The following is a 24,902-nucleotide window of genomic DNA, read 5'->3' as shown; positions in this document are numbered from 1 at the left end:
ATAGAAAACAACTAATAGACTGGGTGCAGTGGCTCACCCCTGTAATCCCAGCACTTCGGGAGGCCAAGGCGGGCAGATCACCAGGTCAAGAGATCGAGACCATCCTGGCCAACATGGTGAAACCCCATCACTACTAAAAATACAAAAATTAGCTGGCCGTGGTGGTGCTCTCCTGTAGTCCCAGCTACTAGGGAGGCTGAGGCAGGAGAATTGCTTGAACCTGGGAGGTAGAGGTTGCAGTGAGCCGAGATCATGCCAAGGAACTCCAGCCTGGCAACAGAACAAGACTCCTTCTTAAAAAAATGAAAATAACCCATAAAGACGCAGAAAGTAGAATGCACTTTAAGCAAGTACAAAAGCAAAGAGTGTTTTGGAAGTCCCTTAATGCAGGGACTCCTAAGTAAAATAGTCTAGAAAATATAATACTATGGGATACAGAGAAAAAAATCCCCAAATCTGAAAGTATTAATAGTGGCCCAAAAGTTTTATGAAAAAATGAACATACACTCACATCCCTTCATCTTCCTACATATTTAAATATACATAACCTCTCATTCTAGACTTTGGCTGTAGTGATTTTTCACCAAATTCTTTTGAGGCCTTCGAAAATTTCGTGTTTAAAAAACCTTCAAGCACTGAGTGTGTGTATTGTATAAACACAATATAGGAAAGTGTGCTAGTTTTACCGTTAGATCCTACAAGAGGTGCCCAAAATGGGCAAAACTGGTAAACAACATCCTATAGAATGTGGAGCATGTTAATTATATGAGTATGCTGTATTTTATAATGAACTAAAACTTAGACAAGAAAAGGATCCATCAAAATAGTATATTTATCCAATTTCAAATTTAGAATTTTTTCTTTCTTTAAATCCATATATCTCCAAACAATATTAAGAGTCGAAAACATAGCCTAATCATGTAAAGGATATGCAAATCCCTAGAACTTTCTCCTAATATGCATTGTCTTTCTGTTTATATTTTTACAATATTTTGGCAATAAGTTTTGATTTTCTTCTCTTCTACTAGGGTGCAAGTTATCTGAGTGAAAGAGTCCATTCCGTTTTTCATCTTACTGAAACACAAAATAAGCCTTCAATAAATATCAGAAGAATTAGTAAATTAATGAGCAAATGAATGAATAGATTTATTTGCTTTTTCCAACTTATCAGGACAGTTAGAAATTAAAAAATAAAACAAAAATAACTATTGTAACTATGAATAACTGTTATAGAAGTTACGTATACTTTTATTAAAATTTTAATATTGGATTTATAGTCTATCCATGAATTTTGCTAAATGGTCTATCAATCACTCTAAGAAAGGCCATTCCTGAACTCTTGTAACCGTAGACCTAGAACCAAAAATATTTGATCTTAGCAATGTTGTACTGGGAGATGACCCTTGACAATGGTAAATTGCTTGAAATAAAATCAGGGTTTAAAATAATTGGGTGGTAATGGGAGCCATCTGGAAATGGAACGCTAGTTAGCATTGTAGCCATGTTCCTAGCACAGAGATGCAAGTAAGAGTGGCTTCCATCAACCAGGTGCTGGGACATGTATACATTGGAGCCACTGAAACATTGGCATCTCCACTGATAATTTCAGTCAACGCATGTGGTTTGTAGAACAGCTGGCTAGATATTTGTAGATCATCTACCTCTTTCTCAGGAAAAGGAAATACATGACATAAATCTTTATGAGCCCAGTATCTGATTTAGAGTTTACAGGCTCATATTCTAGAAACTTATGAGTGAGGAAGATGACAAGTTTATCATTTCAACAACACCTGTTTCTTGACTCAGCTTTCTATAAATTATGCCTACGTAATTTTATGGAATTGTCTAATTTCTCTTGAGACAAGATCATCTTGGCAGAAAGCTTCCAAATAATGTCACGGTAGTCCATATTTCTTATTGCATCATTTAAAAATAAGACTTAGCTCAAATAAATTTTTATAAATGAGCACCTTTAGGAAAAGATATTGTGAACAATTAAATAGGGAGCTTTATAAACTTTTTATAAGCAAGATAAGCAAAACTTTGATTAAATAGATTTTTTTCTTTACTCTGCTTTTAATTAAAAAGTATAAATTCAAGTGTGAAAAAACTTGTGCCGGGTGTGTTTGTCTCTCAAATTATGGTCTGAAGTCACTAAACAAATCAAATTCCAAATATTTGAACCTACCGAGGTACTTGTTTAATTCTCATATTCTGGGACTCTATTTCAGACCTACTGAATCAGAATCTCTGTGGCTGGGACTCTGAATTCTGCATTTTTCATACTTTGTCTGGTAATATTTACTTATTCTAAAAGTTGATGACTAGAAGAAAAAGTTCAATGAATCAGAGGGTTGTGTTTTCTGAGTCAGCTCCATAGTACTGTTAAACTTTGGGTGTTCTTTTTCTAGGCTTCTTTCCTTATCTATAAATAAGTTTGAGTATAAAATGTGATGTTGGAGCAAAAGGAATGCTGAAATTTGAAGAAATATACATGCAGAAGACATGAAAGACAGTCTATTATTCTGTTTTCACACTGCTATAAAGAACTACCTGAGACTGGGTAATTGTAAAGAAAAGAGGTTTAATTGACTCACAGTTCCCCATGTCTGGGGAGGCCTCAGGAAACTTACAGTCATGGCAGAAGGAGAAGGAGAAGCAAGCACTTTCTTAGGAGAGAGAGAGAGCAGTGAAAGCCACACATTTTTAAACCATCAGATCTTGTGAGAACTCACTATCATGAGAACAACAAGGGGGATTATCTGCACCCATGATCCAATTACCTCCCACCATGCCCCTCTTCTGACACACGACAATTACAATTTGACATGAGATTTGGGTGGGGACACTGAGCCAAACAATATCAGACAGGTCCTCCAGACTGTTGGTTCAATGCTTACAAAATCAAGACGTAAAACATCTAGAATAAATTTAGTCAGTACCCTCTAGTTACATTTTAGATTTTTAAAAACACAAGTAAACAAGATACAAACACACAAGCAAACAAACAAAAAACAAACCAACCAAACCAACAAAATAACACAAATGTCCCAAATAAACAAATAATAAACATAGTTACAGATGAAAGCTAATGCTGTTATAAAACATTAAGACTTCCCCCCTTGAGTTTGGGTCCTAGTTCTTCCTGAGGTCTCAGTGTCTGTAACAATAGGTGATTTGGCCCTGGGTCTCCTTAAGGCAGGGAGATTGAGATGGTGACACTGTATAGAGCCTGTCACCTGCAAGGGCTGCCTCAGGTATAAAAAGGGAAACAAAATACCTGTGCTCTCCAACTGTGGAACAAGCCATGAAATTTGCTATTGGAACTAGACTTTGAATGAAAAATATAAAGTTATACATAGGGAATCAAACTCTCAGCTCTGTAGTTTGGTTATTGAGTTCACATTTAAACTATTTGTATTGCTAGAAACCCCAAGTTATAATAACAATTGGCCAGTTTCATTAAAATTCACAGGGTCCTCTCATATATAAATGTAAGAACTGGGGCATTTAGAACTCCCAAAGATTTAGATATCCTTCCTGCTGAAGATGAGCTCTCAATCAAATTACAAGCTACATGAAAAGTTATAGCAAAACAACAGAGTCAGCAAATGCTAAAAACACTAGAATTAGCATAATGAGAATGGAAAGAAATAAGACAATCAGACAGAGATCATATTAAAAGTATGCTTAAGATTATGCTTAAGATTTTTATTTTATTTTTTTTTTATTTTCTTGTATGTATTTATTTACTTATTTTTATATATTTAGACACAAGTGCAGATATCATCCATGCATATATTGTAGCATGGTGAAGTCTGGGCTTCTGGTGCATCCATCACTCAAACGATGAATGCTGTACTCAACAGGTCATTTTTCAACCTTTACCCCCTCCTACCCTGCAACATTTTGTAGTATTCAATGTATATTATTCCACTCTGTATGTGCACAGGTACCCGTTGTTTGGCTCCCACTTACAAGTGAGAATATGCTGTATATGATTCTCTGTTTCTGAGTTATTTTACTGAGGATAACGGCTTCCAGTTCCATCCACATTACTGAAAAAGACATGACTTCATTCTTTTTATGGCTGAGTAGTGTTCTATCGTGTATCTTTTTTATATAATGATTTATTTCCCTTTGAGGATATACCCAGTAGTGGGATTGTTGGATCTAATGGAATTTTTCTTTGAGAAATCTCCATACTGTTTCCTTAAATGTTGTATTAGTTTATATTCTCACTAACAGTGTATAACTGTTTCCTTTTCTCTGCATCCTCACCAAAACTTATTGTTTTTAGACTTTTTAATAATAGACCCTCTGTGTAAGATGGTATCTCATTGTGGTTTTAATTTGCATTTCTCTGATTATTCGTGATTTTTTTTTTGGGGGGGGCATTTTTTTTTTTATAGATTTCTTTATTATTATTATACTTTAAGTTGTAGGGTACATGTGTATAACGTGCAGGTTTGTTACATATGTATACTTGTGCCTTGTTGGTGTGCTGCACCCATCAACTCGTCATTTACATCAGGTATAACTCCCAATGCAATCCCTCCCCCTTCCCCCCCCCCATGATAGGCCCCGGTGTGTGATGTTCCCCTTCCTGAGTCCAAGTGATCTCATTGTTCAGTTCCCACATATGAGTCAGAACATGCGGTGTTTGGTTTTCTGTTCTTGTGATAGTTTGCTAAGAATGATGGTTTCCAGCTGCATCCATGTCCCTACAAAGGACACAAACTCATCCTTTTTGATGGCTGCATAGTATTCCATGGTGTATATGTGCCACATTTTCTTAATCCAATCTGTCACTGATGGACATTTGGGTTGATTCCAAGTCTTTGCTATTGTGAATAGTGCCGCAATAAACATACGTGTGCATGTGTCTTTATAGCAGCATAATTTATAATCCTTTGGGTATATACCCAGTAATGGGATGGCTGGGTCATATGGTACATCTAGTTCTAGATCCTTGAGGAATCGCCATACTGTTTTCCATAATGGTTGAACTAGTTTACAATCCCACCAACAGTGTAAAAGTGTTCCTATTTCTCCACATCCTCTCCAGCACCTGTTGTTTCCTGACTTTTTAATGATCGCCATTCTAACTGGTGTGAGATGGTATCTCATTGTGGTTTTGATTTGCGTTTCTCTGATGGCCAGTGATGATGAGCATTTTTTCATGTGTCTGTTGGCTGTATGAATGTCTTCTTTTCAGAAATGTCTGTTCATATCCTTTGCCCACTTTTGGATGGGGTTGTTTGTTTTTTTCTTGTAAATTTGTTTGAGTTCTTTGTAGGTTCTGGATATTAGCCCTTTGTCAGATGAGTAGATTGCAAAAATTTTCTCCCATTCTGTAGGTTGCCTGTTCACTCTGATGGTAGTTTCTTTTGCTGTGCAGAAGCTCTTTAGTTTAATGAGATCCCATTTGTCAATTTTGGCTTTTGCTGCCGTTGCTTTTGGTGTTTTAGACATGAAGTCTTTGCCCATGCCTATGTCCTGAATGGTACTACCTAGGTTTTCCTCTAGGATTTTTATGGTATTAGGTCTAACATTTAAGTCTCTAATCCATCTTGAATTAATTTTCGTATAAGGAGTAAGGAAAGGATCCAGTTTCAGCTTTCTACTTACGGCTAGCCAATTTTCCCAGCACCATTTATTAAATAGGGAATCCTTTCCCCATTTCTTGTTTCTCTCAGGTTTGTCAAAGATCAGATGGCTGTAGATGTGTGGTATTATTTCTGAGGACTCTGTTCTGTTCCATTGGTCTATATCTCTGTTTTGGTACCAGTACCATGCTGTTTTGGTTACTATAGCCTTGTAGTATAGTTTGAAGTCAGGTAGCATGATGCCTCCAGCTTTGTTCTTTTGACTTAGGATTGTTTTGGAGATGCAGGCTCTTTTTTGGTTCCATATGAACTTTACAGCAGTTTTTTCCAATTCTGTGAAGAAACTCGTTGGTAGCTTGATGGGGATGGCATTGAATCTATAAATTACCTTGGGCAGTATGGCCATTTTCACGATATTGATTCTTCCTATCCATGAGCATGGTATGTTCTTCCATTTGTTTGTGTTCTCTTTTATTTCACTGAGCAGTGGTTTGTAGTTCTCCTTGAAGAGGTCCTCTACATCCCTTGTAAGTTGGATTCCTAGGTATTTGATTCTCTTTGAAGCAATTGTGAATGGAAGTTCATTCCTGATTTGGCTCTCTGTTTGTCTGTTACTGGTGTATAAGAATGCTTGTGATTTTTGCACATTAATTTTGTATCCTGAGACTTTGCTGAAGTTGCTTATCAGCTTAAGGAGATTTTGGGCTGAGACAATGGGGTTTTCTAAATATACAATCATGTCATCTGCAAACAGGGACAATTTGACTTCTTCTTTACCTAACTGAATACCCTTGATTTCTTTCTCTTGCCTAATTGCCCTAGCCAGAACTTCCAACACTATGTTGAATAGGAGTGGTGAGAGAGGGCATCCCTGTCTTGTGCCAGTTTTCAAAGGGAATTTTTCCAGCTTTTGCCCATTCAGTATGATATTGGCTGTGGGTTTGTCATAGATAGCTCTTATTATTTTGAGGTACGTTCCATCAATACCGAATTTATTGAGCGTTTTTAGCATGAAGGGCTGTTGAATTTTGTCAAAAGCCTTTTCTGCATCTATTGAGATAATCATGTGGTTCTTGTCTTTGGTTCTGTTTATATGCTGGATTATGTTTATTGATTTGCGAATGTTGAACCAGCCTTGCATCCCAGGGATGAAGCCCACTTGATCATGGTGGATAAGCTTTTTGATGTGTTGCTGAATCCGGTTTGCCAGTATTTTATTGAGGATTTTTGCATCGATGTTCATCAGGGATATTGGTCTAAAATTCTCTTTTTTTGTTGTGTCTCTGCCAGGCTTTGGTATCAGGATGATGTTGGCCTCATAAAATGAGTTAGGGAGGATTCCCTCTTTTTCTATTGATTGGAATAGTTTCAGAAGGAATGGTACCAACTCCTCCTTGTACCTCTGGTAGAATTCAGCTGTGAATCCATCTGGTCCTGGACTTTTTTTGGTTGGTAGGCTATTAATTATTGCCTCAATTTCAGAGCCTGCTATTGGTCTATTCAGGGATTCAACTTCTTCCTGGTTTAGTCTTGGAAGAGTGTAAGTGTCCAGGAAATTATCCATTTCTTCTAGATTTTCCAGTTTATTTGCGTAGAGGTGTTTATAGTATTCTCTGATGGTAGTTTGTATTTCTGTGGGGTCGGTGGTGATATCCCCTTTATCATTTTTAATTGCGTCAATTTGATTCTTCTCTCTTTTCTTCTTTATTAGTCTTGCTAGTGGTCTGTCAATTTTGTTGATCTTTTCAAAAAACCAACTCCTGGATTCATTGATTTTTTGGAGGGTTTTTTGTGTTTCTATCTCCTTCAGTTCTGCTCTGATCTTAGTTATTTCTTGCCTTCTGCTAGCTTTCGAATGTGTTTGCTCTTGCTTCTCTAGTTCTTTTAATTGCGATGTTAGAGTGTCAATTTTAGATCTTTCCTGCTTTCTCTTGTGGGCATTTAGTGCTATAAATTTCCCTCTACACACTGCTTTAAATGTGTCCCAGAGATTCTGGTATGTTGTATCTTTGTTCTCATTGGTTTCAAAGAACATCTTTATTTCTGCCTTCATTTCGTTATGTACCCAGTAGTCATTCAGGAGCAGGTTGTTCAGTTTCCATGTAGTTGAGCGGTTTTGATTGAGTTTCTTAGTCCTGAGTTCTAGTTTGATTGCACTGTGGTCTGAGAGACAGTTTGTTATAATTTCTGTTCTTGTACATTTGCTGAGGAGTGCTTTACTTCCAATTACGTGGTCAATTTTGGAGTAAGTACGATGTGGTGCTGAGAAGAATGTATATTCTGTTAATTTGGGGTGGAGAGTTCTATAGATGTCTATTAGGTCTGCTTGCTGCAGAGATGAGTTCAATTCCTGGATATCCTTGTTAACTTTCTGTCTCGTTGATCTGTCTAATGTTGACAGTGGAGTGTTGAAGTCTCCCATTATTATTGTATGGGAGTCTAAGTCTCTTTGTAAGTCTCTAAGGACTTGCTTGATGAATCTGGGTGCTCCTGTATTGGGTGCATATATATTTAGGATAGTTAGCTCTTCCTGTTGAATTGATCCCTTTACCATTATGTAATGGCCTTCTTTGTCTCTTTTGATCTTTGATGGTTTAAAGTCTGTTTTATCAGAGACTAGTATTGCAACCCCCGCTTTTTTTTGTTCTCCATTTGCTTGGTAAATCTTCCTCCATCCCTTTATTTTGAGCCTATGTATGTCTCTGCGTGTGAGATGGGTCTCCTGAATACAGCAGACTGATGGGTCTTGACTCTTTATCCAGTTTGCCAGTCTGTGTCTTTTAATTGGAGCATTTAGTCCATTTACATTTAAGGTTAAGATTGTTATGTGTGAACTTGATCCTGCCATTATGATATTAACTGGTTATTTTGCTCGTTAGTTGATGCAGTTTCTTCCTAGCCTCAATGGTCTTTACATTTTGGCATGTTTTTGCAATGGCTGGTACCGGTTGTTCCTTTCCATGTTTAGTGCTTCCTTCAGGGTCTCTTGTAAGGCAGGCCTAGTGGTGACAAAATCTCTAAGCATTTGCTTATCTGTAAAGGATTTTATTTCTCCTTCACTTATGAAACTTAGTTTGGCTGGATATGAAATTCTGGGTTTAAAATTCTTTTCTTTAAGAATGTTGAATATTGGCCCCCACTCTCTTCTGGCTTGGAGAGTTTCTGCCGAGAGATCTGCTGTTAGTCTGATGGGCTTCCCTTTGTGGGTAACCCGACCTTTCTCTCTGGCTGCCCTTAAGATTTTTTCCTTCATTTCAACTTTGGTGAATCTGGCAATTATGTGTCTTGGAGTTGCTCTTCTCGAGGAGTATCTTTGTGGCGTTCTCTGTATTTCCTGGATTTGAATGTTGGCTTGCCCTACTAGGTTGGGGAAGTTCTCCTGGATGATATCCTGAAGAGTGTTTTCCAACTTGGTTCCATTTTCCCCCTCACTTTCAGGCACCCCAATCAGACGTAGATTTGGTCTTTTTACATAATCCCATACTTCTTGCAGGCTTTGTTCATTTCTTTTTCTTCTTTTTTCTTTTGGTTTCTCTTCTTGCTTCATTTCATTCATTTGATCCTCAATCGCTGATACTCTTTCTTCCAGTTGATCGAGTCGGTTACTGAAGCTTGTGCATTTGTCACGTATTTCTCGTGTCATGGTTTTCATCTCTTTCATTTCGTTTATGACCTTCTCTGCATTAATTACTCTAGCCATCAATTCTTCCACTTTTTTTTCAAGATTTTTAGTTTCTTTGCGCTGGGTACGTAATTCCTCCTTTAGCTCTGAGAAATTTGATGGACTGAAGCCTTCTTCTCTCATCTCGTCAAAGTCATTCTCCGTCCAGCTTTGATCCGTTGCTGGCGATGAGCTGCGCTCCTTTGCCGGGGGACATGCGCTCTTATTTTTTGAATTTCCAGCTTTTCTGCCCTGCTTTTTCCCCATCTTTGTGGTTTTATCTGCCTCTGGTCTTTGATGATGGTGATGTACTGATGGGGTTTTGGTGTAGGTGTCCTTCCTGTTTGATAGTTTTCCTTCTAACAGTCAGGACCCTCAGCTGTAGGTCTGTTGGAGATTGCTTGAGGTCCACTCCAGACCCTGTTTGCCTGGGTATCAGCAGCAGAGGCTGCAGAAGATAGAATATTGCTGAACAGCTAATGTACCTGTCTGATTCTTGCTTTGGAAGCTTCCTCTCAGGGGTGTACTCCACCCTGTGAGGTGTGGGGTGTCAGACTGCCCCTAGTGGGGGATGTCTCCCAGTTAGGCTGCTCAGGGGTCAGGGACCCACTTGAGCAGGGAGTCTGTCCCTTCTCAGATCTCAGCCTCTGTGTTGGGAGATCCACTGCTCTCTTCAAAGCTGTCAGACAGAGTCGTTTGCATCTGCAGAGGTGTCTGCTGCGTTTGTTTAGTTTACTGTGCCCTGTCCCCAGAGGTGGAGTCTACAGAGACAGGCAGGTTTCCTTGAGCTGCTGTGAGCTCCACCCAGTTCGAGCTTCCCAGCGGCTTTGTTTACCTACTTAAGCCTCAGCAATGGTGGGCGCCCCTCCCCCAGCCTCGCTGCTGCCTTGCCAGTAGATCACAGACTGCTGTGCTAGCAATGAGGGAGGCTCCGTGGGTGTGGGACCCTCCCAGCCAGGTGTGGGATATGATTTCCTGGTGTGCCTGTTTGCTTAAAGCGCAGTATTGGGGTGGGAGTTACCCGATTTTCCAGGTGTTGTGTGTCTCAGTTCCCCTGGCTAGGAAAAGGGATTCCCTTCCCCCTTGCGCTTCCCAGGTGAGGCGATGCCTCGCCCTGCTTCAGCTCTGGCTGGTCGGGCTGCAGCAGCTGAGCAGCACCGATCATCTGGCACTCCCCAGTGAGATGAACCCAGTACCTCAATTGAAAATGCAGAAATCAATGGTCTTCTGTGTCCCTGGCGCTGGGAGTTGGTGACTGGAGCTGTTCCTATTTGGCCATCTTGCTCCGCCCCCTCTATGCTTAAGATTTTTAAAGATATAGGCCGGGCGTGGTGGCTCACGTCTGTAATCCCAACACTTTGGGAGGTCGAGGTAGGCAGATCACAAGGTCAGGAGATCGAGACCATCCTGGCTAACACAGTGAAACCTCATCTCTACTAAAAATACAAAAAATTAGCCGGTCATGGTGGCACATGCCTGTAATCCCAGCTACTTGGGAGGCTAAGGCAGGAGAATCGTTTGAATCTGGGAGCAGAGGTTGCAGTGAGCCGAGATTGCATCACTGCACTCCAGCGTAGGCGACAGAGTGAGACTCCATCTCAAAAAAAAAAAAAAAAAAAAAAGATATTTAAAGATATAAAAGGAAAAGGAAATATACTGAAAGAATTCTAAAGTAAGGAAAAAGACAAAGAGATATTTAAAAGATTATCAAGAACTTCTCCAAGTAAAAAAACAATTACTGAAATTAAAAACTTAATCAATGTTTTAAATATCTCATTTAAAAAATCTGAAAATAGAATTAGACAAATGAAAAATAGAAAGCCAGAAAGCAATAAAAAATATAGAGATGGAAAATTCAAATTTCAGGTTAGGTGGCATGTGATATATGTGTGTGTGTGTGTGTGTGTGTATGTGTGTATGTATGCATACATAAAAATACATACATGTACTTACATGTATAGATATAGCTTTTAATATATATGTGTATATGTATACATACACAAACATACATATACATTATAAGCTGTATATAATACAGTCTCCACAGGAGAAAATAGAAGAAAGGCAATAGTAAAAGATACAGTGACTGAAAACTTTCCAGAATTAATGGAAAGTTTTAATTCTCAAATTGGAAAGCATAACAAACACTATTTATTTTGATATTCACATTGTAAAAATACAGAATATCGCAAAGAAAGAAAATCTAAAAACCAACAAGAAAAAGCACATAGATTGCATAAAAATAGTAAAGTTAAACAATAGAATTTTCATCAATTAAAACTACATACTTCCAAAAGGCTGAGAGTAACTCTTGTGCCCAGAGAAACTACCGTGTATGAGTGATCACCACGCATAGATCTTTACTGAAGAAATTGTTCTAGGTTATATTTCAGTAGAAAAATAATTGATTCCAGAAGGATTTTCAAGTATTAAAAAAGCAAACATTAGAAGAAAAATTGGTAAACATGTTGTCAACCTTTAAGAATTACTGGCAAACATAAAAAGGAACAAGATCATATTCTTTGCAGGGACATGGATGATGGTGGAGGCCATTATCCTCAGCAAACCAGCGCAAACACAGAAAACCAAACACCACATGTTCTCACTTATAAGTGGGAGCTGAATGATGAGAACATATGGACACATGCAGGGGAACAACACTGGGGTTGTCCGAAGTAGGGCAGGGGAAGGGAGAGTATCAGGAAGAATAGCTAACAGATGCTAGACTTAATACCTATAGGTGATGGGATGACCTGTGCAGCAAACCACCATGGCACACATTTACCTATGTAACACACCTGCACGTCCTGCACATGCACTCTGAACTTGAAATAACATAAAAGTTGAAGATGAAAAAAATTACTGGCAAAAATAAAAAAGTATTAATTTCCAACAGAAAACAGGAAATGGGGGGGAGAAAAACATGGTACATATAAAAATGTGTTGATATAAATAAGTCTAAATAGTTCATAATTACAAAAACCTGGTATAATAAATAAATGGTGATGTGACAGTGCTGCTTAATCCAGTTTAATTTATTATTAACATAATAAATGTTACATTCATAAGCTATGAGGGTCTTTAAACTCATATGTGTGTGCAGGCTGAGTATCTCTTATCTGAAATTATTGGAACCAGAAGTGTTTCGCATTTTTTATATTTTTGATTTTGGAATTTTTTTTTCTCTTTTTAAAAATTTCTTTGAGACAGTGTGACAGGATCTCACTCTGTCACCCAGACTGGAGTGCAGGGGGGCAATCATAGCTCACTGAAACCTCTGCCTCCAGGGCTCAAGCAATCCTCCCACCTCAGCTTCCTGAGTAGCTGGGACTACAGATGTGCACCACCACACTTGGCTATTCTTTTTATTTTTATAGAAACAGGATCTCCCTATATTGACCAGGCTGGTCTTGAACTCCTGGGCTTAAGCAATCCTCCCTCCCTGGCCTCCTAAAGTGGGGCTGGGATTACTGGCATGAACCATTGTGCACGCTCTCTCTCTCTCTCTCTCTCTCTCTCTCTCTCTCTCTCTATATATATATATATATATATATATACACACGCATGCCACTGCAGTCCAGCCTGGGTGACATATATATATATATATATGTCACATATATATATGTCACCCAGTGGCACAATCATACCTCACTGCAGCCTCAACCGCCTGGGGCCAAGTGATTCTCCCACAGGGACCACAGGTTTATACCCACCACAACTGGCCAGTTTTTGTACATTTTGTAGTGACAATATTTCACCATGTTGCCCAGGCTGGTCTTGAACCCCTTGGCTCAAGTGATCTGTCTGCCTCAGCTTCTCAAAGTGCTAGGATTATAGACATGAGCCATATGCCTAGCTAGATTTTGGAATGTTTGTATTATACATACCAGTTGAGGACCCATAAAAATCCTAAATCTAAAATCTGAAATGCTGCAATCATCATTTCCTTTGAATGTCATGTCAATGCTCAAAATGTTTTAGATTTTGAAACATTCTGGAGTTTGGATTTTCAGATTTTTGGATTAGGGATACTCTGCATGTGTATATTCATATACTCTCTAAGTAACTGTTAATTTTTCTTTATTCTATTTTTATTCTGTTCCTCAGACTGCATAATCTAAATTGACCTATCATCAAGTTATTTTTTCTTATGATTGTTAAAAATCTGCTGTTGAGCCCTTCTAGTGGATTTTTATTTCAATTTCAGAATTTCTAGTTTGTTCCCTTTATAATTTATATCTCTTTATTGCTAGTCTCCATGTCCTTCATTCTCTAGCAGTTGCTAGACTGCCTGGTACACAGCCACTATCATTATGAGTCTACTGATTGTTAAGGCTACTGCAGAGCTCGAGAGAAGTGCATTGACATAGGACAAGTTAAAACCCCACATAACTCACTTGAGATTCAGGTGTTTTTCTCGAATTAATGTTCTATGGGTTGTTGTAAGCCTTTGGTTTATTGCCAGTGTTCTGAAAAAAGTTAATTTTGGTAATTTTTGGCCACTGTTCTTATTGCTTTTCAGGAGCACCTGATTTTTGGAGATTCCTATACCACCTTTCTGGAAGTGTTTCTCTACTCCTATAGTCCTTGATTTCATCAGCTTCGTTTTCTCTTTATTTGAGGAATGGAAGTATGATATTTTCATAATGGGGTATAGAACCAGATTAAATCTGCTTATTTGGGCCCTAGTTTCATGAGAAGGTACTAAAAACAATTCTGTGGAAAAATAAGTTTTGGTCAAGTCTACATATTACAATATTTGAGAAATTCATAATTGTAAGACCATATCATTGATATAAAAACAGTTTTTCAAGAGGAGCAAAGCAACTCTACAATTTTAAGTGAACAGATCAAATATAATAAGCATCCTGGTTTAAAATGGGGGAAATGTTGGCCATTATTGGACTTGAGGAAATGGCATAGAGCCTCTTCTAAAATATTCACATAATCCAATCACTGGGTAGTCCTGTGGCAATGAGATCTGCTTGACTTTGATTAGTTCAGCTTTTGAAAAATATATTTATTTGAGGTCTTTGGGTTTTTTTTTTTTTTGAGACAGAGTCTCACTCCATTGCCAAGGCTGGAATGCAGTGGTGCGATCTTGGCTCACTGCAACCTCTGCCTCCCGCATTCAAGCGATTCTCGTGTCTCATCCTCCCCAGCAGCTGGGATTACAGGCATGTGCCACCACGCCTGGCTAATCTTTGTATTTTTAGTTGAGATGGGGTTTCACCATGTTGGCCAGGCTGGTCTCAAACTCCTGACCTCAGGTGATCCACCCACCTTGGCCTCCCAAAGTGCTGGGATTACTGGCGTGAGCCACCGTGCCCGGCCTATCTGAGTTCTTGTAGAATGCCTATGCATGTCTATTTTCAGAATGCCTGTAATTTACAGAATCTATTGATTTTTGGAGGAAGTAGTACTCTAAGCGCTCAGGAGAAGCTAATCTAATCTAATCATCTCAGTCTTAATTCTCTCAATTTGGTGATGGGGAAATTGAAGTTCCAAGAGATTGTGGACATGTTCATGTCACTTAGTGGCAGAGGCAGGACTAGAATGGAGGTCTGCTGACTGGGCTCAGTGCTATTCATTTTCATTGACCCATGCTTCACCCAAGACTTCCCCTCTCATTACTAGGAGTGACATAGTTGATGCTATGACTCTTGAGAGCAGAAGAGCTTAGTACAATAAGTGGAGCTACCATATTCCATTGGCCACCCAGAATGTGGCCAGGTTTTTCACCTTTAAAAAAAAAAGTTTCTTCTCCTTCACCTAACCTCAGATTACTTCTTTCTAGGCAGTCTCAAAAGATTTGTATTTGAGCAATATTTGAGATAGTGGTACTAGGGTGTTAGAGTTATTTATGTCACCAGACTCAAGATAAGACATATGTCACCAGACTCAAGATAAGGCACTAACAGACTGATCTATCTAATGAAGACATAGAAGGGGTAGGTCAGAAAGCGTGCACTGTATGGAATGTAAAGGCTAACATGAGTTAATAGCCAATTAGGTCAGACAAATGTCAGGGCATCATGAGGATTGTGGCATCAGAAATAGGCACTAGAAATTTGAGTATACATTTCTCAGGAAATAAGTGAGACAGGACTTGGAGTGGTGCTTTGTTATTATTTAAAGGTCAGCTAGGTTATCTCACACAACACAAGTGTTTGTAGAGAAAAGACATAACACTCAGTGGAAACAACTAAGAATAAAACAACAATAGTAGTACAATAAAAATACATGAAGATAGCTAGAAAAATGAGCTCTGAAAGAAAAAAAAACAAAACTTTCTAGTAATCTGTAGTAGGTTCTTTCAGAAAATCAAAAGAAATCTTGATACTTTTCTTCTTTTTAAAAAATTTATTTATTTATTTATTTATTTATTTATTTAGCTTTTAAATAGAGACAAGGTCTTGCTATGTTGCCCAGCCTGGTCTCAAACTCCTTTAGCTCAAGTGATCCTCCTGCCTTGGCCTCCCAAAGTACTAGGATTACAGGTGTGAAGCACCATGTCTGTTTTTGTTTGTTTGTTTGTTTGTTCGTTTTTTTCAGATGGAGTCTTGCTCTGTCACCCAGGCTGGAGTGCGGTGGCACCATCTCGGCTCACTGCAAGCTCCACCTCCTGGGTTCACACCATTCTCCCGCCTCAGCCTCCCCAGTAGCTGGGACTACAGGCGCCCGCCACCACTCCTGGCTAATTTTTTGTATTTTTAGTAGAGACGGGGTTTTACCGTGTTAGCCAGGATGTTCTGGATCTCCTGACCTCGTGATCCACCTGCCCTGGCCTCCGAAAAGTGCTAGGATTACAGGCGTGAGCCACCTCGCCTGGCCTTTTTTTTTTTTTTTTTCCTTAAACAGAGTCTCACGCTGTTGACCAGGCTGGAGTGCAGTGTGCAGTGGCATGATCACAGCTCACTCCCGCCTGGACCTTCCCAGGCTTGATAATTTTTTAATCCCATGTCTTCATTTTCAATATATTATGAGCTTTAGAAAGTTCTAAAGCTTCTAAAAAGTTCAGGGCATCTAAACTCTTATGAGATGATAAATCTCTAAATTAGGTATATCAGACATCTGCATATTTATTATGTTACTATCATAAATATTTTAGGATTGATCTTTAACCGATAAATATAAAAGTAAGGTAAAAACAATTACTGTTAATTATGTGGTAAAAGCAAAACATTGCAATGCCAAATTGCGATTTTTCACTATAATACTGGTTGTAGAGAATTATTTGGATCTGAATAACTTTTTTACAGTTTCTAGAGGGCAAATGCCTCTGAATCATTCGTGTGCTATTCCTATTTTGAAATGTCCCCCATGTTTGTGGTAAAACTGTGACATTATGAAAGGTCCAATTGATTCGTAAGTCCCTAGAAAAAAATTTAAATGGTAACATTTAATAACATATAAAACTTAATCTCACCACATAAACTATTATTAAGTGTAATGGAAAAATGTGTCAAGTTGCTCAACAACATATAAGGTTACATGCTTCAGACTACCTGCTTTGTTTATTGACATGTCTTTATCATGTGCGATAGTCACCAGAAAATGTCTTAACAAGCATCAGAGAAGGCTGTATTTAAACCATGAGATGATAGAACTATTCTTTTACAATGCATAATTATTTGGATTGGAGCAATGTATGGAGTTAAAAGTCTTTAAAAGGTAGAATAGGGGATACATGGCCCTAATTTTTGTTATTTTTAAAAATCAGAGTTATAAAGGAGTGGCACATGTTTTTAATTATTTTATTAAACACTTTTTATTTTTCTTGGAATATTCTTATATTTGCTCCAGGTGTGGCCTAAAACTACAAAATAAAAGAAAATCTAGTTCATTCTTTAACCTTGACGGATGTAGGTTACAGGGCAGCCTTATATCAGATGGCGCATATCTTTCGCAAGTAAAAATGTATTGGCTGGCTGCAAGCAACGCCTATTGTTTTTCTCTATGGATTGTTTTGTATATTTTTTGTCACTGCAAGAACTTGAGCATATTCACACTAGCCAAGGTGTTTCATGATTTTCTTTGGCTCTTTTTGAAGCATTAACCTGCTTCACCTTCTCAAATTAAACAGATCTGGGATTTTTGTCCCAAACCAGGAATTTAGTTAAGATTTTCCAATAAGTCTCATAAACCCTATGGGCCAGATTACCCCCTTAAAGCAATCATATGTGTGGATCTTGAAAAGTCAACATACATATATTGAGAAGCTACCATATGTTGGACTTTCTTGTATGTTTTTCCCTACCAAGTTATAGAGAAGTACATAAGCATCTGAAGCATTAGGCACACTGTTTCTTAAGAGAAATAAAATGTTAAAGAAACCAAAGGAAGGAAATATCATAGAGCTGAGAGTAGAAACACGAGATTAGAGAGATCTTCACGAGGCAAGTGGTGTTTGAACTGAGGGATGCATAAGATTTTGAAGGGCAGGGATGGACAAGAAGGTCATATAAGCAAGAACCATAGCATGGGCAAGGGCACAAAGACAAGAAGAACATTGGTTACACTTGATGGCCCAGGAAACATAGCAATTAATACTGTTTGGGGAGACACATTAGATACAGTGGGCAAGAGGGAAATATGCCTGGAAAACTAAGTCATGAGAAGAGCAGAGAGGGTCCAGGATGTAAGGATAAGAAATGTGAATTGATTAAGTAGATAGTGGGGAAATCTTTGCATAGTGAAGAACTCTAATGAGAGCATTTATATCTGTAGCTTTGTATTCAAATAATTTAAAACTTGAGGAGGCCCTGGTGTCTGGTTCTTTGCATATGTCGTGAATTGATGAGAAGAAAATTGGGTTCTAAACTACCTCTGCACTAGTCCCATCTCAAAGAGTAAGCACCTCCCTGAGACATGCTATTTGCACAAAAGACTATAGAGTAATTTGGATTTCTTTTAGAAAGCTATCTATCTTCTTTATTAGGCAGAGAGTAAAGATAGACCAATAGTGCAGTCTAGCTCATAGGAGGGTGAAACAAATAATTTAAAAAGTGCTTTTTAAAACTTTGCTGTTACTGAGTATAGTTATTAATCTATCAGCTAAACAACAGTAAGTATATGTAGCTCTGGGTTATATTTTTAATTCTGTAAAACTTGATTAATTTCAGAGTAAGCCCTTACTTGAAGTTCCAAAGTATACACGACTACTTCCTATAAATGGATCGCAAATGTTATGTGGCTCTCTTCTCACTGTATAGGTAATCTCATTGACTCATAACATTTTAAAGATAAGAAATATCCACCCAACCTCTTAATTTTACAAGTGAGGAAACTGAAGCCCAAAAGAATGACAGTGACTTTTCATGGCTCTTTAGCTACTTTGTTGATCAGAGGTCAGAAATAAAGAAAATTCTACGGAAGTTAGCACACTGCTTTCTACGTTCGTCGGCTTTTTTTTTGCTTCAGTGTTCGTGTTCTGAATCCAAAATTAAGAATTCAGATTAGGCCTCTTTAGATGAAAAATAAATGCATATACAGAGGAGGGATATTCAGGGAATTTATTGTCTATGAGGCCATGTTTATATATTTTCTCTTGTAACTGAGATTTCTTTCTTAATTTTAGATATAACTTTTGAGAAAAACTGGTATTTTGGAATGACTTACTGCTTTTGTTAAAAGCCTCTCCTGGGGCTCAAGCTGATAGCTAAGGCTGGCGTTTCAAAAGGCACTGATTGTTTATCTTTGTATTGTAATATTTAAGAACAAGGGATTATGAACTGCCAGCCTATGGGCTGGGTGTGTCTGCAGATGTGCTTTGTTTGGCCGTAACAACCCTTTAGCAAAAATAAATCTAACATTTAAAAATTAGGAGATCTCAAAAAGTTCAGATACTCTCTTTGAAAAACAGAAGATACGGCAATACTAGGCTTGCCTTCCCTCATAGTAAGAATTAGCTTGAGCTGAACACCTGTCCAGTTTGCCATAGTTTCTCCAACTTCAGAATGTTTTCCAACCAATTTGTTTCACTCATTTACCTTCCATCCCTACCTCGGTCAGAATTTAGGTTGCTATCTTTACCCTCTGATCAGGCAATGAGTTTTTCTTATTAGCCAAAATCATTTCCCTCTAGCTGCCCAAGGGTTTTCAATTCATACTGTCATACTGCATTTAAAAAATGTTAACAGTGTCTGAATCCTTTCTGCTAACCAGCAGCTTCTTTCACAAATATACTCTATAGTGTCGATAGGATTAAGTCCACAAAGATTCACATTCAGAACTTAAGGTAAATTAGTTTTGTCTGATGGCATTCAGGTAATTCTCAGAATCTATCTAATGGAAAGAGGAAATACGATGCTTTAATTTGAAGGAGATATATTTAATAAGGAAAAATAATAAATAGTAAAATGAAAATCACCTACAATCTCAGCATCCCAAAATACTTTCTGTGATTACTTTGTTGTTTTTAATGCAGAAATTTTTTTAAAAAATGATTCTCATGTTCATTCTGTCTCACACAGGCTTGTGCGTACATGCATATTCACACCTGAGATCATCTATACAATCATCTATACAATAATATATGATAATATACATTCGATATAAAGTGGCTTTAGCATATATTATAAATATTTTCCATATTGTCAAATAGTCCTCTGTAAGATTATTTATTTATTTATTTTTTGAGATGGAGTTTCATTCTTGTTGCCCAGACTGGAGTGCAATGGCGCAATCTTGGCTCACCACAACCTCTGCCTCCCAGGTTCAACTGATTCTCCTGCCTCAGCCTCCCGAGTAGCTGGGATTACAGATGTGCACCACCATGCCTGCCTAATTTTGTATTTTTAGCACATACGGGGTTTCTCCATATTGGTCAAGCTGGTCTTGAACTCCCGACCTCAGGTGATCTGCCCACCTCAGCCTCCCAAAGTGCTGGGATTACAGGCATGAGCCACCATGCCCAGCTGGTGTAAGATGATTTTTAAAATAAGTACATAGCATTTTATTATCTGGACATATTATAACTTATTTAATCACTCTTCCACAGCTCATATGCCATTGAAAACTTATTACTATTATTATTTGAGACAAGGTCTGTCTCTTGCTGAGGCTGGAGAGCTGTGGTGTGATCTCAGCTCATTGCAACCTCTGCCTCCCGGGCTCACACCATCCTCTCACCTCAGCCTCCTGAGTATCTGGGACTATAGGTGTATGCCACCATGCCAGATATATATATATATATATATATATATATATATATATATATATATATATATATATATATATTTGTGGTTTTTGTGGAGACAAGGTTTCCCCATGTTGCCCAGGCTGGTCTCAAACTCATGAGCTCAAGCAATCTGCCCGCATCGGCCTCCCAAAGTTTTGGGGTTACAGGCATGCACCACCATGTCTGGCCTAAAATTATTTTAAACAATACCATGAAGAATATATTTGTGCATTCAATTTTACATGTACTAGTGATACATATTTTCAGAGTTTATTAGACAAACCTTGAAATTTAAATGTAACACAGAAATCTCTAGAAAATACAATTTACCAAAGCTGACACACAGGAAATACAAAATCTGAGTAGTCATATATCTAAAAAATTAAATTCATAATTTAAAAACCTCATATAAGGACCGGGCGCAGTGGCTCACGCCTGTAATCCCAGCACTTTGGGAGGTCGAGGTGGGTGGAGCACAAGGTCAGGAGTTCGAGACCAGCCTGGCCAATACTAAACCACGGGGGTTTAGTAGAAACCCCCTTGTCTACTAAAAATACAAAAAAGTTAGCCGGGCTTGGTGGCGCATGCCTGTAATCCCAGCTAATCGGGAGGCTGAGGCAGGAGAATTGCTTGAACCCGGGAGGTGGAGGTTGCAGTAAGCCGAGATTGTGCCACTACACTCCAGCCTGGGTGACACAGCGAGACTCCGTCTCCAAAAAAATAAAAAATAAAAATAAATAAAAAAAAAATAAAAACCTCATATACAAATATTTTCAGGTCCATATGGGGCCTGAATTCTTTTAAACTTTTAAGAAATAATTCTAATATTATGCAAACACTTGCATAGAATCCAAGAGGAAACACTTCCCATTCCATTTTATAAGACTAGCTAACCTCGATTCCAATACATAAAAGGAATTATAAGAAAGAAAAACTTTTTGCCAAATAAGCCAATTGACTTATGAACATAGATATAAAAACTCTAAACAAATTGGTACTAAACCAATTCCTATCACGTATAAAGGATAATACATCCCTACTACATTGAGTTTATTACAGAAATATATTACCAAATCAATTTTTGAAAATTTATCAGGAAATTAGCCACACTAACATAATAAATGAGAAACATGATGTCAATAATGCATAAAAAGTGTTCAATAAATTTTGACATCTAATCATGACAAAAAATTCAGTGGCTTTGAACTGTAAGAAAAATTTCTTAATCTAAAAAAAAAGTGTATTTCCAAAAATCCTACAGAAAACATCATACTTGATGAACTACTGACGCATTTCTCTTTTAGGTCAGGGATGACCTAAAAGACCAAAATTTCTACAATAATCAAAGGAGACCAAAATTTCTATGATAATCAGGAAAATCTAAACAATAGTTTTTCAATATGCTTTGATACCTTGTTAAAATATACAGAAAGGCAAGTAAATCCTTACCTTTTTAATTTATATCTATATAAATTTATAATAGATTATTATATAGTATAATAGTTATTATAAATAAAAATATAAAATATATATAATATATCTATATATTTATATCTATATAAGTGTATTTATAATAGTTTTGTGCAGGTAATAATGATTGAGCTTCAGGGCTGTCAGAATTATATTTCTTAACTTAGATGGTGGTCAATGGGTCATGTTTTTTAAACTGAATTATACTTTTCATAGTATTTTTTGCACATTATATTTCACAAATTAAAAAATAGGCAGTGTTGAAAGTGTTCTTGATTTTCTAATAGCTTAGAATAATATTTTTGTGTTGCTTATGAACATTTATTACAAACATTTCTATGTAGAGAATTGAGTTTGGTAGTCCATGAAAGGTTCACTGTCAACTGACAATTAAAAAAAAAAATCATCAATAACATCTTCAATGTATCTGCAGTGGTAATGAGTCCAGTTTCAGAATAATTGCAGTGTAACAAAACATCCTCACTGATGTAAATCAATTTTCCTCAGCTTTGTTGTCATTTTCTCATTTAAGGCCCTATGTATTGAAACTTAACAAGAGCCAAATCTGCCATCTTCAAACTTTTGCAATTGTTTTATACTGCTCATATTTTCACCTCAATTAAAATAAAATACTCCTGAGGATAGATAGCATGTTACTTATTCTGTACTTTTCAGATCATCTTGGCTAGAGATTTAATATCTAAGTACTAAATAATATGCTTTTATGAATCAAATCAGATGCAAGAATTTTATAAATACCCTTGAAGAAATATAATATTATTTTCATCAGTCAGTATGGTAAAGCTAAGTATCCCCTTTATTAATCGCACATAGAATTTAAGAAAACCAATTGGGTTTAATTCATCTAATTAACTTTAACTATAACCTTCAATTGAGAGGCCAAGGCAGGCAGATTGCTTGAGCCCAGGAGTTTGAGACCAGCCTGCAACATGGCAAAACCCTCTCTCTACTAAAAATACTTTTAAAATTAGGTGCATATCTGTATTCCCAGCTACTTGCTACTTGGGAGGCTGAGGCAAGAGGATCACCTGAGCCTGGGAGGTCGAGGCTGCAGTGAGCTGTGATTGCAGCAGGGCACTCCAGCCTGGCTGACAAGAGTAAGACCCTGCTTCTAAATAAATAAATAAATAAATAAATAAATAAATAAATAAATAAATAAATATTGAAAGACAAACTAGGCCGGATGCGGTGGCTCGCGCCTGTAATCCCAACACTTTGGGAAGCCGAGGCAGGCGGATCACGAGATCAGGAGATCAAGACCATCCTGGCTAACACAGTGAAACCCAGTCTCTACTAAAAATACAAAAAAATTTAGCCAGACGTGGTGGCAGGTGCCCATAGTCCCAGCTACTCGGGAGGCTGAGGCAGGAGAATGGCATAAACCCGGGAGGCAGAGCTTGCAGTGAGCCAAGACTGCGCCACCACACTCCAGCCTGGGCTACAGAGTGAGACTCGGCCTCAAAACAAAAAAACAAAACAACAACAACAAAAGAAAAACTAGATTAAGATGAAGGATTCAGGCAGAATAAATACCCTCAATTTTTACTCTCTTCCATTCCTTCATTCTTAGCTGAGGCTCCTTATGGCAAAACCTATATATAAGGAGAGAGTTTGGGAGTTCTGTTGATACAGACCACAAACTTCAGTCTCCTTAAGCAAAAAGCTTGGTATTAAAGACAACAATTATATCTGGCAGAAAAATAGAAGATATCTGGCACAAAGTAGATGGCCGCCTCATTGAATTTCAGGCTTGCATTTTTTTTCTGATATGTGGGTTTAAGTTTTAAATGTTTCCTCTAAGTCCAGCTTTATTGTCATCCTGCATTTATTTTGTTGAAAGAACAAGCTCTGTAGGGATGGTTTAAATCATTTGAAATGTGTTGAGACTTCCTTAATGATCCAGTAAATGACCAGCTTTGGGCAAATATTTAGAAGCACCAAGTTCTAGGAAAACAATGGTAAAATGTATTTTGCTGTTGCTGAGTGCAGTTTTCTTTACGTGTCCGTTAGGTATAGTTGGCTGATTGTGTTGTTCAAATATTCCATCGTCTTACTGTATGTTTTGGGGGCTGTTGTTTTATCAGTTACCAAGAGATATGTGTCAACACCTCCTGCTATGATTATGGGTTTGACTGTTTCTCTTTGTATCAATTCCTGCTTTATACATTTTGGTGCTATATTATTAGTTCTATATAAATTTAGAAGTGTATCTTTCTGGTGAATTGAACTTTTTATTATTAGGAGACATTTCCCTGTATCCCTAGCAATTAATTCTGCATTAAATTCCACATTCTATGACATTGGTAACCCAGCTTTTTAAAAATTGGTTTATATGGTGTATGATTTTTATTCTCTAACTTTTCATCATTTCTGTATTCACATATATCAGACAATTCTCTTCAAAAACAACGTGTAGTTAGGCTATTTGTTTAATCAATTCTAGCAATCCTTTCTGTTTAACTCATTGAGTCTACTTGTGCATAGTATAATTATTATTATAGCTATTTTTTTAATTTACTATATTATCAACTTACTTCATACTTTATATTTTATTTTCCCCACTATGTTATGTTTTCATTTTCCCTCTTTCTTGCCTTTTTTGGGATAATTTTTTTTTGTTATTGCTCTTTTATTCTATTTTAGCTTGAAGGTTATATACTCTTTTAAGATTATTTCGATAGTTGTTCTTGAGATTGCAACAATGTATTGCTTAATGTGGAAAAGTTTCAGGTTACGGCCGGGCGCGGTGGCTCAAGCCTGTAATCCCAGCACTTTGGGAGGCCGAGGCGGGCGGATCACAAGGTCAGGAGATCGAGACCACAGTGAAACCCCGTCTCTACTAAAAAGATACAAAAAATTAGCCGGGCGCGGTGGCGGGCGCCTGTAGTCCTAGCTACTCAGGAGGCTGAGGCAGGAGAATGGCGTGAACCCAGGAGGCGGAGCTTGCAGTGAGCCGAGA

The 24,902-nt window shown here is 37.7% G+C and overlaps 1 protein-coding gene across 5 annotated transcripts in view; it reads left to right on the top strand.

Moving 5' to 3' along the window:
- C8H8orf34 (chromosome 8 C8orf34 homolog) overlaps positions 1-24,902 on the top strand; it is a 493,915-nt gene that overhangs the window by 455,964 nt on the left and 13,049 nt on the right. For 2 of the 5 annotated variants that reach the window (XM_071068137.1, XM_071068134.1), the window contains one exon: positions 2,232-2,294. The exons of the other annotated variants lie outside the window; for them this stretch is intronic. In XM_071068137.1, the coding sequence (XP_070924238.1) occupies positions 2,232-2,294 (63 nt within the window). The remainder of the gene's footprint in view (positions 1-2,231; positions 2,295-24,902) is intronic. 5 annotated transcript variants of the gene reach the window in all.

This window comes from Macaca nemestrina, chromosome 8 (genome assembly GCF_043159975.1).
Source record: "Macaca nemestrina isolate mMacNem1 chromosome 8, mMacNem.hap1, whole genome shotgun sequence".
Taxonomy (NCBI): domain Eukaryota; kingdom Metazoa; phylum Chordata; class Mammalia; order Primates; family Cercopithecidae; genus Macaca; species Macaca nemestrina.
The sequence above is the reverse complement of the archived record's forward strand: the minus strand, read 5'-3'. Positions and strand labels throughout refer to the sequence as shown.